The 16,188-nt window shown below is 41.2% G+C and overlaps 1 protein-coding gene across 1 annotated transcript in view; it reads left to right on the top strand.

Moving 5' to 3' along the window:
• Positions 1-16,188, top strand: part of PSMD12 (proteasome 26S subunit, non-ATPase 12) — a 30,079-nt gene that overhangs the window by 721 nt on the left and 13,170 nt on the right. The window contains exons 2-5 of the mRNA XM_047708108.1: positions 9,707-9,766; positions 9,855-9,983; positions 14,838-14,945; positions 15,928-16,032. Coding sequence (XP_047564064.1) covers positions 9,707-9,766; positions 9,855-9,983; positions 14,838-14,945; positions 15,928-16,032 — 402 coding nt within the window. The remainder of the gene's footprint in view (positions 1-9,706; positions 9,767-9,854; positions 9,984-14,837; positions 14,946-15,927; positions 16,033-16,188) is intronic.

Raw genomic sequence — 16,188 nt, 5'->3', positions numbered from 1 at the left:
CAAGTATAAACGTGCCATTAGAACACAGAGAAGGAAGCTGTTTGTTCTTACTGGTGGGATAAGGGAAGGTTTTACAGAGAAGTTGACGTTTGTATTGGGCCTTAAAGAAGACTGGGATGGGGAGGAATCGTCCCAGAAATGGGAACTGCAGAGGTAAAGACAGACAGTCACAGAAGTGCAGAATAACCTCATTAGGGGAGGTCATGAACAGTGGTTTAGCCCAACTGCTTATCTCCCCCGGAACAGAAATTTAACTTGATCCTAATATTTATTCCCCCCACCGTGTGCCAGGGAACTTTGTGTCATTTTACATATAAGGAAACCAAGGCGGGGAGTTTCTTGTGGAATGTTATGGTCAGTAATATCATGGGGGGGTTCAAAACTAGGTTTGTCTGACTAGGGTTTGGATGGTTGTTAAATCAACTCCCATCATGGGCTGTTGCCAAGAATTCTTACGCTCAGGCCTCATTAAATTTTTTTTTTTTTTTAAGATTCTATTTATTTATCTGACGGACATAGATCACAAGTAGGCAGAGAGGCAGGCAGGCAGAGAGAGGAGGAAGCAGACCCCCCCGCCCCCGCAGAGAGCCCGATGTGGGGCTCCCATCCCAGGACCCTGAGATCATGACCTGAGCGGAAGGCAGAGGCTTAACCCACTGAGCCACCCAGGCGCCCCGAGACCTCATTAAATTTCTTGATCAATCCAGCCACAGATATTTACTGCTATTCACCTGGGATGCATGTACTAATAGAGTTGTTTTTGTCCCTTAAGATACTTACTGCATAAATGTACTTAAGTATACTAAATTCAGGGACAGGAAGAGCATCAAGTTATTTCACAGTAATGTTTCTTAGAAACCTTTTCAATACTTCCCTTTTTTCTTTTTTTTCTTTTTTTTTTTTTTTTAAAGATTTTATTTATTTATTTGAGAGAGAGACAGTGAAAGAGAGCATGAGCGAGGAGAAGGTCAGAGAGAGAAGCAGACTCCCCATGGAGCTGGGAGCCCGATGCGGGACTCGATCCCGGGATTCCCAGGATCATGACCTGAGCCGAAGACAGTCGTCCAACCAACTGAGCCACCCAGGCGTCCCTTTCCCTTTTTTCTGATAAAGGATTTTTTTAAAAGATTTTTGTTTATTTATTTGACAGAGATCACAAGTAGACAGAGGCAGGCAGAGAGAGAGAGAGGAGGAAGCAGGCTCCCCGCTGAGCAGAGAGCCCGATGTGGGGCTCGATCCCAGGACTCTGGGATCATGACCCGAGCCAAAGGCAGAGGCTTTAGCCCACTGAGCCACCCAGGCGCCCCTCTGATAAAGGATTTAATAGAGCTTTACAAAAGACAGGGATAGGGGAAGATGATACACCTGAATTTCTTAACTTCAGCACGCTTGTTGGAGGGGAGCCATAAATTCATCTCTGTACTTACTGGCAGCTAGTGTGAAGAAACATCATGTGTATAAGGGTTGGGAAACACCTGTGGTGCCAAGCAGATAACAATCGCTGGCATTTAGGGAGTTCTTTCTACAGTGCCACTCTTCTGAGTGCTTACATGCATTAGTTCGTTCTGTCCTCATCTTAGCCCCATGTGATAGGTACTGTTCTTCTTATTTTACCGACATGAAAACAGTTTAAGAGAAGTTGAGTCACGTGCTCCAAGGTCTTACAGCTAGTAAAGTGGTGGAGCCAGGATGCACACCAGGCCGACTGATTTTGGAGCTTGTGCTCCCACCATGCTGTCCTGCGTGGTGAGCCAAGTGTAATGAAAACCTGGATTTCTGAGCACCTGTCCAGGGAAAGGGGGCAGTAACTCTTCACCTCCAGTTAATCTTTGCCTATCGGGGATGAAGGCCAAGCCTGTCAACTCTTCTAATTTGAGGGAGAAACGAGGAATATGGAGTTTTTTTATATGAATTGCCTCAATAGTTAGAAACTGGACACAAATCTGTTTTAAAACACATTTGAGCCAATACCACTTAGATTAAACAAAACATATGTACAGGCCAAAGTCACCCCCTGAACCACCACTTTGGAAGTCATAGATTGCTAGTGTCCAAAGGAAGAAACCATTTGCTTTAAAGAAGGACAACTATTTCTAAAACTGAGACCTGGGAGAAAAAAATCTTGCCTTTACTGATTTCTTCTGATAGCCTACTGTCTGTAGTCAGTGTTAGACATGGTGGGGACTATAAAGATTATTATTAGACAAAGCTCTTGCCCTCAGATAGCTTATAGGCCTGTAAGGAAAAAAAAATTCACTGTTACAGTTGTAGTAATCATATGTATGGCATTTATGTAAGACATTGTGGTTAGTTCAGGATGGTTGAAAAGACTTACAAACTCAGATGCCTTTTTAGGTGTCAGATTGGTAACAGAAATGTTTAGAACAGGGAGTGTTGGGGCCTCTTAAACTAGGTAAAATTAAAGCCATTGGATTTTTTTAAAGCCATTTAAAGCCAAAACAAGGCACAGTTGTGGATTATTCTTGTGACGGAGGCAGGTGGAGGGCTTGGGGGATCGCAGGGTATAAGTGTTTTTATTTATTTATTTATTTATTTATTTATTTTAACGATTTTGTTTATTTATTTGACAGAGATCACAAGTAGGAAGAGAGGCAGGCAGAGAGAGAGAGGAGGAAGCAGGCTTCCCGCTGAGCAGAGAGCCCGATGCGGGGCTCGATCCCAGGACCCTGGGACCATGACCCGAGCTGAAGGCAGAGGCCTAACCCACTGAGCCACCCAGGCGCCCCAAGTGTTTTTATTTTTTAATGCAAACCCACAGTCTTCAGGTTTTGGATTAGATGGTTATCTTACCATCTAGTTCATTTTTTTTAAAGATTTGTTTCTTTGTTTTGTCTTTTATTTTTTTAAAAGGTTTTATTTATTTGACAGAGAGAGTGAAAGCGCGTTTTGTGAGTGCAGGCACACAAGCAGGGAGAGCGGCAGCAGAGGGAGCAGGGGAAGCAGGCTCCCCCTGAGCAGAGAGCCCGATGTGGGACTCAATCCCAGGACCCTGGGATCTTGACCTGAGCTGAAGGCAGATGCCTAACCAACTGAGCCACCAAGGGGCCCATAGAGAACACTTTAGCATACGTTCTTCAGTTTTGTACTTTGAGCCTATCAATAAAACTAAAGAAAATTTTGCCGCTTTTACTTTACTTGTGAGAAAACTAAGGTTCTTGCACTTAAGTGGTTTACCCACGGTCTGCAGCGAAGCCAGATCAGGCTCAGGGCTCCTGGCAGTAGGTAGTGTTCTTTTTGCTACATCCTCCAGCCTCTTTAAGAGACTTAGGTTTGCACTTAATTTCCTTAAGACATTTTTTATTTTTAATGTGAAAGACATTTGAAGATAAAAATTATGTATTTAGAAACTTAATAAGAATGTACCCAATGAGAAAAGCACAGACAGTGGAAACCCTCGGAAGGCAAACTGAAGTCTAGACGTGGGTCATAAAATTGCCAAATCTAGGCCATTTGAATCCCTTATGTGACCTAGTACAGTTCTGCATCCCAGCACTCACCTAACAGTCAACAAATGACACCAATCACTAATATTTATTGCTGTGTACATATATTTTTATTTTTTAAAGATTTTATTTATTTATCTGATGGACATAGATCACAAGTAGGCAGAAAGGCAGGCAGAGAGAGAGGAGGAAGCAGGCTCCCCGCTGAGCAGAGAGCCCGATGTGGGGCTCAATCCCAGGACCCCGAGATCATGACCTGAGCTGAAGGCAGAGGCTTTAACCCACTGAGCCACCCAGGCGCCCCTGTCGTGTACTTTCTATGTAACGTTAGCTGTTGTGATGATGATAATATATTCCAGGCGTATCTTCCTAGGTATTGCTTTAATCCTTACAGAAACTCTGTGGGGCAGGAATTATTACTATGCTCAATTCACTGAAGAGAAAATTAAGAGTCAGAAAGGGTAAGTGTCTTGCCCAAGGTGGTAGACCTGGCATTTAGACCCCAGCAGTCTGGCTACAGAGCCTGTGTTTTTACCCATTACATTCTGACGCCTCCGTGACTGGCATTTGAGGTTGGTGATATAGTAAGAGTGATACTAGTTCATGGTAACTAGTTCATGGTTAGTGCTTCATCCTGGTAACGGTTAGTGCTTCACCCTTGTATTAATTTAAAGAAGGCCTTTTCTGAACTGTAACTGTGTAGTACTTAGCAGTTCTTAATACACAGGAGGATCACGACCACCTTCTTGATTATGGTTTATTTGGTATGTGGATATTTGGGGATTATTTACATTCTTGAATTGAGTATATCCTTTGGTTCTCCTTCTTCATGTCTTTCCATTTGGTTAGCTACAGCCTCTTCTCAAGGTTAATGTAAAAAATAAAGAGGAGGTGAAGTGTAAGACAGTTAATAGCTTGGACAAAAAGATCCCTTTAAGAAATAGGTCATGTGGGGCACCTGAGTGGCTCAGTGGGTTAGCCTTCTACCTTCTGCTCAGGTCATGATCTCAAATAAATGAAGAAAATCTTTAAAAGAAAGAAAGAAAGAAAGAAATAGGTCATGTGAAACCATTGGATTGGCATTGAATTTCAGGTCTTGGCCTTTTTCTTACTTATTTATGTTGTTTAACAAGTCATTAAAAGATTGGATCCATTTAAGAGTTAAAGGACACAAACATACAGGACTTACAGATACCCAACATAGATTGATGTTAAACTCTTTAGTCATTTACCTCATTTACAAAGACTATTTTAATGGGAAAAATGAGGCACAATGAGACAAAATGAGACACCGCTCCAACGAGTTGTTTTTGTTTTTTGTTTTTTTAAGATTTTATTTATTTGACAGAGATCACAAGTATGCAAAGAGAGGCAGGCAGAGAGAGAGAGGGAAGCAGGCTCCCCTGCTAAGCAGAGAGCCCGATGTGGGGCTCGATCCCAGGACCCTGGGATCATGACCCAAGCCAAAGGCAGAGGCTTTAACCCACTGAGCCACCCAGGCGCCCCTAACGAGTTGGTTTTGATAGCTCTGACCATCTCGCTCCTCTGAGTTGAAAAGCAAGATCGAGGAGGTGGAATTTAAAGAAGTATGAAAGAAAGGAAGATGGTTAGCCATAGCATTGAACATGGAAGAATGGGAGAAAAAAGTGGCATGATGAGAAGATAGGGAGTTGTATTTAATGAAGTTGATGATAGTGTCCCTCAAATAGCACTGAGTTGCCAGCCATGTAACTTGTCACATCCTGCTTAGTGTGACAGTAAGTATCAGGAATTCTAAGCCATTAAGGTCATCTATAGTTCTGGTCATCGTCAGAGCATACTTTGTACAAGTTGGTGCATGGGAAACGATCAAACATGGTCCCAACCCGGAGGAAATTTTAGGCCACTTAGGAGGCACGACGTGCATATTAATAACCGGTGCCAGGGATACAGGGACGTCCCGTAAGATCTACAGAAGCAAAGTGATGTGCTTCGGCAGGGACCGAGCACTGAGACAGAGACCGAGTTGCAGTGGGGAACAGTATAGATGCAGTCCCTGCTCTTAACAGAATTTGCATTCTAATGAGATAAGGAAGACAGTGTTAAAATGGAACAGAGTTTGGAGTCATTACAAAGCAGAAAGTCAGTGGACTTGTGAGTAAAAGAAGGAAGTGTTAAATACTGACTATGGGGAGTTATTTAAGAATGCTTTCCTGGGCGCCTGGGTGGCTCAGTGGGTTAAGCTGCTGCCTTCGGCTCAGGTCATGATGTCAGGGTCTTGGGATCGAGTCCCGTATCGGGCTCTCTGCTCAGCAGGGAGCCTGCTTCCCGCCCCCCCTCTGCCTGCCTGTCTACTTGTGATCTCTCTCTCTGTCAAATAAATAAATAAAATCTTAAAAAAAAAAAAAAAAAAAGAATGCTTTCCTGAGAAGGTGATGGCTGATGTTTTGTTGGTACCTAATAGCCCAGGGCTCTAGATTGGTATGTGATTCCTTCACATGCCGAGGGCCCTTCTTTAAAACCCAAACTCCAGGTGTGCCTGAGTGGCTCAGTCAGTTAAGTGTCTGCCTTTGGCTCAGGTCATGATTCTGGGATTGAGCTCCGCATTGGGCCCTCCACTCAGCAGTAAGTCTATTTCTGTTTCTCTCTTGCGCTCTGATCTCTCTCACTTTCTCTCTCAAATAAAATCTTCAAAAAAAATACTTCTGAATTAAAATACCATAAACTATACTTTGTTGATTATAGTCACATGACTAATAGTAATCGCAAAAGTGACTGGTAACCATTAACAGTATTTGTTGCCAGATAGTAACCATTTCCTGAATGGAAATTACTTTGATGGAAGCAAAGATGTGATTTAAACTAGTTACGGTTTGGTGTTGTGGAGGGAACATCGGACCAGGAGGCAAGAGCCCTGGGTTTTGGTTCTGCTGATAAGTTTTGTGGCTGAGCTATTTAGTCCATAGTCTTTATACTCTAAAATGAGATGATTGGATTAAATAATCTGCAGCAGTCTTTATAGTTCTAAAATTCTTTGATTTTTTTTTCTAAAGATTTTATTTATTTGACACAGACACAGCAAGAGAGGGAACACAAGCAAGGGGGGTGGGAGAGGGAGAAACAGGCTTCCTGCTGAGCAGGGAGCCCAATGTGGGGCTCCATCCCAGGACCCTGGGATCATGACCCAAGCTGAAGGCAGACACTTAATGACTCAGCCACCCAGACACTCCGATTCTTTGATCTTTTATGATTTATTAGTCTTTAACTTTGAAGAATTTGTGGATTTGTTCTTTGTGTTTTTCCTCTGATGGACATTTAGTCAGCGTTTATCATACACATGAATCTAGAGAGTACACAGAACTGATGCTCCCCCTTTGCATAGGAAACATTGTTGCAGTGCTAGTAATCATACATGTTTCAGATTTCATTACAGTAGTCATACAGATTTCAGAGTTAAAGTTCAAATAATGGCTGCACAGTACATATTCTGTGCTCCATAGAAAATTCATGGAATTTTGGAATTGGAAAATATGGAAAGAGTATTTTGAAAAGTCCAAACACTATTTGTGTCCTTAATTCAAAAACTGTTTGTTTCTTTCATCAATAAAAGAGTAATACTCATGTACTATATGCATGTCATTAAAATAAGTTTCAGAGCATCTGGCTGGCTCGGTGGTACATGTGGCTCTTGATCTTGGGGTTGTGAGTTTGAGCCCCACATTGGGTATAGAGATTACTTAATCTTTTAGGGGTGCCTGAGTGGCTCAGTTGGTTAAGCGACTGCCTTCGACTCAGGTCCTGATCCTGGAGTCCCTGGATCGAGTCCCACATCGGGCTCCCAGCTCCACGGGGAGTCTGCTTCTCTGTCTGACCTTCTCCCCTCTCATGCCCTCTCTCTCTCTCAAATAAATAAATAAAATCTTTTTAAAAAATCTTTTTTTTTTTTTAACAGACAGAGGTCACAAGTAGGCAGAGAGGCAGGCGCAGAGAGAGAGGAAGAAACAGGCTCCCTGCTGAGCAGAGAGCCCGATGAGAGGCTTGATCCCAGGACCCTGAGATCATGACCTGAGCCGAAGGCAGAGACTTGACTTTAACCCACTGAGCCACCCAGGCGCCCCTTGGGGAAAAAAAAAAAAAAAATCTTTTTAAAAAAGTAAATAAAAATAGTAATAAATTTCATTTATAGGGGCACCTGGGTGGCTCAGTGGGTTAAGCCGCTGCCTTCGGCTCGGGTCATGATCTCGGGGTCCTGGGATCGAGTCCCGCATCGGGCTCTCTGCTCAGCAGGGAGCCTGTTTCCCTCTCTCTCTCTCTGCCTGCTTCTCCGTGTACTTGTGATCTCTCTCTGTCAAATAAATAAATAAAAATCTAAAAAAAAAAAAAATTTCATTTATAGTTAGAAAACCAATTTCAAAATAAAACCCTCATCACTTCTAATTCATTCACTATTATTAATATTAGTAACTTAAGTACTTGCTATTTTTTTTGCTGGGAGCTGGTTTTGTTTTTATCACAATGTGTTGTGTTTTAGTTGTTTTTTTTCTTTCTTTCTTAGATTTTATTTATTTGTTTGAGAGACACCAAGAGCAAGAGAACGATCCCAGAACCCTTTGACTGTGACCCGAGCCAAAGGCAGACACTCAGCTGAGCCACTCAGAATATGTGGTTCTTAATAGGATAGCTTATTTTAGTCCTGATATATTATCATTTAGGTTTATGTCATTTAAATTTTGTTGTTCCCATTTCCTGACATGCACCCCAGAAAAAATATTTTTGCATATGAGAGATAGAGGTTATTGTCAGTTGACAGAAAGTGGTATTCATGGTTAAAAGCATGACCTTTGGCCTACCGTATGTGGATAGTCTCAGGTGGTCTTTGTTTCTCCTTTTCTTTTTAAAATATTTTGTTTATCTATTTGACAGAATGAGAGATCACAAGTAGATAAAGAGGCAGGCTGAGGCAGAGGGGGAAGCAGGCTCCCTGCTAGCAGAGAGCCTGATGCAGGACTCGATACCAGGACCCTGAGACCGTGACTTAAGCCAAAGGCAGAGGCTTAACCCACAGAGTCACTCAGGTGCCCCGTCTTCATTTCTTTTAAGCACAATTATAACTCACTTTAAAGTCATTGAAGAATTAGGGGGCTCCTGGCTGACTCAGTTGGCAGAACATGCAACTCTTGATCTCGGGGTCATGAGTTCAAGCCCCACTCTGGGCATAGAGCTTACTTTAAAAAAAAAAAAAAAGTCATTGAAAAATTAAGCCAGGGTTTCTTGTTTTTTCATCACTAAATATCCTTTTTGTTTTTCCTCAAAACTTCATGGGTGTTTTTGGTTTTTTTTTTTTTTTTTTTTTTAAGATTTTATTTATTTATTTATTTGACAGAAAGAGACAGCCAGAGCAGGAACACAAGCAGGGAGAGTGGGAGAGGGAAGCAGGCTTCCCGCCGAGCGGGAAGCCCAATGCAGGGCTCTATCCCAGGGCCCTGGGATCATGACCTGAGCTGAAGACAGTCACTTAATGACTGAACCACCCAGACGCCCCAAGACTTCATGTTTTTAAAGTGTTTGTTATGGGGGCGCCTGGGTGGCTTATTGGGTTAAAGCCTCTGCCCCACTGCTTAGGTCGTGATCCCAGGGTCCTGGGATTGAGCCCCGAGTCGGGCTCTCTGCTCAGCAGGGAGCCTGCTTCCCCCTCTCTCTCTGCCTGCCTCTCTGACTACTTGTGATCTCTCTGTCAAATAAATAAATAATATCTTTAAAAAAAATAATAAAGTGTTTGTTGTGGTGACTTCATAAATCATTCATTTTTTCCATTTTATTCTTCAAAGGTATGTGTGAATGCCACTTAGATTCTCAGTTCAGAACCAGATAATCTGGTTACCACACTGAGTTGATCAATTAGAATCCAAAACAAAGACTTGACTTTTTTTCAGGTGTTAAATCATTGTTCTTATATTCCGTTTCTCTTAGGCATCTTGAAATGCTAAAAACAGCTTGTAGGTCCTACTTTGAGAACCACTGACTTAGGTAGGTAGTCCACCTAAAAGCAAGCACTACCAAGAGGAGAAAAACCAACCAATAGTAGTAGTGGGGGTGGCCGTTTTCCTCTAAAATGGAATTTTTGGTGCTCGCTTCGGCAGCACACATACTAAAATGGAATTTTTGTTTCTTTTCTGTGTCAGAAACATCTCATTTTAGACTGGTTTATTTGTTTTGGTGTTGGAGGTAGTGTTCTCATTGTTCATTTTTATCTTTTGTTTTAGGAAGGAAGACTTCAAGAAGTCATTGAAACCCTTCTCTCTTTGGAGAAACAGACCCGCACTGTGAGTAGATGGGAGTAAAAAAACCTCAGTTATCATTAATTTCATTTAATAGTGCTCCATTAACTTCAGTATATTTTCATTCTTACAGGCTTCTGATATGGTGTCTACATCCCGCATCTTAGTTGCAGTAGTGAAGATGTGCTATGAGGCTAAAGAATGGGATTTACTTAATGAAAATATTATGCTTTTGTCAAAAAGACGGAGTCAGTTAAAACAAGTGAGTTCATGACTACATTTGCATTTAAATAAGGACTTTAGAAAACCGTTCTATGAATCTGCTTTTAAATTTACTGTTAAGTCAGCATTACATTCTAGACAGTTTATAAAAATTCTGTCCATACTTTTATGTCAGCTGTTTTTATGTTTTTTCTTCTAGTTTTTATATATTTGCATATTTTTACAAATGGTGCAGAGTGTTGGTGCAGCTTTGTTCTACTTCCATGTGGCTCCATGTCTTTGTGTTTATTATTTTATTTATTTTTTAAAAAGATTTATTTATTTGAGAGAGATTGTCCACACATGCCCGAGCATGTGGTGTGGGGAGGGGGAGGAAGAGAAAGAATCTCAAGCAGACTCCCCGCTGAGCGCAGAGCCTGGTGGGTCTCCCAACCCTGAGATCAGGACCTGAGCCAAAATCAGGAGCCGGAAACTCAACTGACTGAGCCACCCAAGGCGCCCCTGTTTTTTGCTTTCAAATAAAGGTATTAACATTGTAAAATAGGGTAGTAGTAGAAGGAAAAACAGAAGTAGAAGGAAAAAACAGGTATTCTTATTGAAGTCTCTTGTTTTATTAATTAGTTTACTGCTAGAGTGAACTTAGTGTTAGAGTGGAATAAATTATTTTTTGCAAAAAATAAAGTGTGTGTGTGTGTGTGTGTGTGTCTTTAGGTAAGTTTGCACACATATAATTCGTTGTCAAGAATTAACATGGGGCAGGGGGGCGCCTGGGTGGCTCAGTGGGTTAATAAGCCTCTGCCTTCGGCTCAGGTCATGATCTCAGGTTCCTGGGATCGAGCCCCACATCGGGCTCTCTGCTTGACAGGGAGCCTGCTTCCCCCTCTCTCTCTGCCTGCCTCTCTGCCTACTTGTGATCTCTCTCTCTCTGTCAAATAAATAAATAGGGGTGCCTGGGTGGCTCAGTGGGTTAAAGCCTCTGCCTTCGGCTCAGGTCCTGATCTCGAGCCCCACATCGGGCTCTCTGCTCCATGGAGAGCCTGCTTCCTCCTCTCTCTGCCTGCCTCTCCGCCTACTTGTGGTCTCTGTCTGTCAAATAAATAATAAATAAAATCTTTAAAATAAATAAATAAATAAAATCTTTTAAAAAAGAATTAACATGGAGGGGTGTCTGGCTGGCTCAGTTGGTAAAGTGCATGACTCTTAATCTCTGGGTTGTGAATTTGAGCCCCACGTTGGGTGTAGAGATTACTTAAAAATAAGATTTAAAATTAATATAGATTTGAGGCAGTCTAGTATATATGAATGAAATTCATTTAAATGTGTCTTTTACTGCTCAAGTCTGTGGTGTGAGAGGCTATCATAGAGTCAGCTGAGAAACTGGCATAGCTGAACCATTGTCTTCCTCTGATTTTCTTTCTTTTTTTTTTTTTTTTTTTTTTTTGAGATTTTATTTATTTACTTGAGAGAGAGCATGAGAGGGGAGAGGGTCAGAGGGAGAAGCAGACTCCCTGCAGAGCTGGGAGCCCGATGTTGGACTCGATCCCGCGACTCCAGGATCATGACCTGAGCTGAAGGCAGTCACTTAACCAACTGAGCCACCCAGGCACCACCCCTTCCTCTGATTTGCTAAGATATTTGCTTTTTTTTTTTCCTATTGCAGGAGATAAGTACTTTATTATTTTTTTTATTGACATATAATGTATTATTTGTCTCAGGGGTACAGTTCTGTGATTCATCAGTCTTCCACAATTCACAGCACTCACCATAACACATACCCTCCCCAGTGCTAACAGGTTTGCTTTCTATAGGACAGTTTGGAAAGGGCTGCTTATTTATTTGTCTGGAGGCACCCTGGGTTAAAGTAAACAAAAATATGCGCTTATTATAGTACTAGTGCCATTCAAAGCACATATCCAAAAACATGGATTATTAATAGAGTCATAACATTTCAGAGCTAGTAGAAAGGACTGTTGCTTTTCTGATTGAGAAACTGACATTTTTATGTAAAAGACATTTATATGTAAGCCAGGTAACCTCTAGTTCAGTGCACAATGTAAATCACAAGTGACATTGGTACATCTTTAGCAGGATGACTTGTTTTGTAAAAGTTAGACACATAGGGGCACCTGGGTGGCACAGTGGGTTGAGCAGCTGACTCTCGATTTCAGCTCAGGTCATGATCTCAGAGTCGTGGGATGGAGCCCTGCATCAGGCTCTGCACTCAGCTCTGACTCTGCTTGTCCCTTTCCCTCTGCTCCTCCCCCAGCTTGCTCTCTTGCACGCTCTCTCTCAAATAAATAAGATCGCAAAAAAAAAATAAGTCACACACTCACACAGCAATATAGAGTGAATGACATGGAACAGTGAGTGGCACTAGGAGACATGAAAGGAGGGGGAGAGGGTTTTGATTAGGTTTGTCAGGGACGCTTCCTAGAGGAAAAAGAGTTTGAGCCAGTCTTGCAACTGGCTAATGGAGTGACCACAGCTGCAGTGGGGCTCTTCACTGTGACACGTGTCGTCTTAGCTCTGGAAAGTGCTTAAGGACTCAAAATGTGCCTCTCCTTTTCCCATAATTACTCTTTACCTAAAACTTTTCTTTTTGCTTGACCAGACTTAGAAAGTAATGATTTTCTTAAAATAACCTTTTCTAGATTGCTTAAAATTAATGGTTTCTAATTCACTGTCTGTCACTTGAGCCCAGGGGGTAAGCCTCACTCCAACCATGACTTACCTAATGACTTGTATTTTTTTTCAAGGAACAGCAGGGTGTTCACTTACCATTAGAATATTGATGTAATTGTTTGTTTTGTTTTTCTTGTACTCTATCTGATTTCTGTTAATGTAGTTTTTGCACAGCTTTTAGAATTACTAAGTTGTATGCCCTAAATCCTGGTTATAATTAGTGTTACAGGGATCATTTTTTGAGATACAAGGTGTCCCAGAGCCTTGCACTTATTGAAAGAGTTCTATTTTATAATAAAACCTTCACTTTCTGGAACTCCTGTGTCTCTGAACAGCCAGTTTTTCAGATAATTAGAAGTTCGACCCGAGCTACATGAATATTGTTTTTCAAGGAAATCTTCACAGGATAGACCATGGGATTTTTTTTTTTTTTCCAGCATGATTGAGGTATAGTTGACAGAAGGTATTGTTTACTTTTCTGCTCTCTTAAACGAAATATGCATTTCCTTGATGACAGAGAGTCCTAGTTATTATTCTCAATTATTATGATGATTGATAATGCTGTTTAGAATCTGTATTAGAGGTTGCAAACTATAGGCCACGGACCAGATCCCATCTGCTGGCTCTGTAATAAAGGTTTTGTAAAGAGCTAACCATTTGTTACTCATGGGCAGCTTTGTAGTTACAAAGGCAAAGGTGAGTATTTGCTACAGAGACCCTATGGCCCACAGAGTTTAAAATATTTACTATGTAAATACTTACTGAAATTTACCGAAATGTTTTGCTGACCTCTGACCTAGATGATAGAATGTTAGAGCTAGAGGTAATGTAGTCCAACCCATTCATATTATCTGTGAGGAACCTGGGGCGGGGGTACGTGACCGTCAATGTCATATTTTATTGAGGGGCCTATGGGTGACCATGGCTTCTTCTCCCTACCCAGGGGTAGAACTATTTAACCTTCTGCTCTGCCCCGGATTCTTTTCTTCAGTCACAGTATCTGCTGGCTGTGACTCTGTTGTGTTCACAGCCACTGTTGAACTCTGCTTTTCTTTTCTCTTTCTCTCCCCTTTCATATTTTACAGCTCCTTCTGTGCTTTTTTGCTTGGTCTCAAAAAAATAAAAAGCTATTTAGGAAGCCTTTTTTAGATTTTACTTATTTATTTGAGAGAGACAGAGAACATTAAGCGGAGAGGTGAAGGAGGAGCCCAATGTAGGGCTCGATCTCAAGACCCTGAGATCATAATTGAGCTGAAGGCAAATGCCTAACCAGCTGAACTGCCCAGGCACCCCATCTAGGAAGACTTCTTCTTCTTCTTCTTTTTTTTTTTTTTTTTTAAGATTTTATTTATTTATTTGACAGAGATATCACAAGTAGGCGGAGAGGCAGGCAGGCTCATGACCTGAGCTGAAGGCAGAGGCTTTAACCCACTGAGCCACACAGGCACCCCTAGGAAGCCTTCTAATAGACATCTTCAGATACCCCTTTGTGTCATCAGTTCACTGTTTGTAGTGGAGAGGGGTAAAGTCTTTCATCTGAGGTTTTCCTAACCTTTTTGAGTTTATTACTAGGTGTTCAGTACTTCTTAGCTATCAGAGACATTTTTTTCAAGATCTTATTTAAGAGAAAGTGAGTGCATGCACTAGCGAGGGGGAGGGGCAAAAGCAGTCTCCCCAGTGAGCAGCAGGAAGCCCAATGCGGGGCTCTCTCCTTGGACCTTGGGAGCATGACCTGAGCTGAAGGCAGCTGCTCAACTAACTGACTGAGCCACCCAGGCGCCTCCTATCAGAGGCATTTTAAAAATTTTTAAAAGATTTTATTTATTTGACAGCACAAGCAGTGAGAGAGGGAGAGGGAGAAGCAAGACTCCCTACAGCGGGGAGCCCAACTTGGGGCTTGATCCCAGGACTCTGGGATCACAACCTGAGCTGAAGGCAGTTGCTTAACGAATTTAGCCACCCAGGTACCCCATGAATTTTTTAAACACAAGCTCTACACCCAACATGGGGCTTGAACTTATAACTCTGAGATCAAGAGTTGCATGCTCTACAAACTAAGCCAGCCAGGCACTCCTTATGTTTTTTTGATAGGCATTTCCATTTCTAGGATTGCTTGAGAAGACTAGATTTGAACATAGCTCTTCCATCAATGAAATACTTTCTTTTTAACTATATAAGGAATGACTCCTATGAATGGTTTTTATTATTTTAGGCTGTTGCAAAAATGGTTCAACAGTGTTGTACTTATGTTGAGGAAATCACAGACCTTCCAATCAAACTTCGATTAATTGATACTCTACGAATGGTTACAGAAGGAAAGGTAAGTTCTCCATTGGTTTAACTCACAGTGGAAAGCCCTGTCTTTTCTATTTTCAGGGATTGTTATATAGACATATCAATAGGTGTGTATTTTTAAAATTATTTTTATTAACATATAATGTATTATTTGCCCCAGGGGTAGAGGTCTGTGAATCATCAGGCTTACGCATTTCGCAGCACTCACCATAGCACATACCCTCCTCAATTGTATATATTTTTAAAGATCACAAAATAGATCATCACCTTGATTGAACCATTATCTTTGTACATTTCCTTCTGGTATCTTCCCATATACAAATGAATGTATTTTTTTATTTATATATATATATTTCAAAGATTTTATTTTTAAGTAATCTCTTTACCCATCACGGGGCTCGAACAAATGACCTGGACATCAGGAGTTGCATGTTCTTCCAAATGAGCCATCCAGGCACCCCCAAATGAAAATATTAAAATAGTGGCAGTCTTGATATATCCACGTTTTTCTAGGAATTAGTGATCTTACCCCAAGTTTACATGTGGTAATAATGAATCAAAGATAAAGCTAATTCTTCACCCTAGCCTGATCTTGAGATGGTTAAGGTTTCACTCTACTATTTAAAATAATACTATTTAAAATAATAAAGAGTATTGGGGAGCCTGGCTGGCTCAGTTCATAGAGCAAGTTGACTCTTGATCTTGGAGTTTGAGTTCGAGCCCCATGTTGGGTGTAGAGCTTACTTAAAAAAAAAAAGTAACAGCATATTCACAGTGTAAGTTTAATTTTCAAAATTTCACCGTCTTGCCAGAATCCATTTGTATTTCTTTTGATCCCTTTTTAATAACATGATATAACATAATAACAGCTGTATTTGTACATGGAGAATAAAGTGCACAGTAACTGCGGGATAAATACTGTTGGGCTTAGTTCGAATAACTCTATCTTTAAAATGTTAACACATTTCCATGGCAATTTTGATAATACAGATTTCTCATATTTGTAGATTTATGTTGAAATTGAGCGTGCTCGACTGACAAAAACATTAGCAACTATTAAAGAACAAAACGGTGATGTGAAGGAGGCAGCCTCCATTTTACAGGAGTTACAGGTAAGGAGTTATATTTAGAATGTGAAAATCTTTATATTTAGCCAGCAGTATTTCTTGTGGAAATAGCTTATTTTGACACCTTATCACTTTTTCAAAACTACCAAGACTAGGGGCGCCTGGGTGGCTCAGTGGGTTAAAGCCTCTGCCTTCGGCTCA

The sequence above is a fragment of the Lutra lutra genome, chromosome 16, assembly GCF_902655055.1.
Source record: "Lutra lutra chromosome 16, mLutLut1.2, whole genome shotgun sequence".
NCBI lineage: Eukaryota > Metazoa > Chordata > Mammalia > Carnivora > Mustelidae > Lutra > Lutra lutra.
The sequence above is the reverse complement of the archived record's forward strand: the minus strand, read 5'-3'. Positions and strand labels throughout refer to the sequence as shown.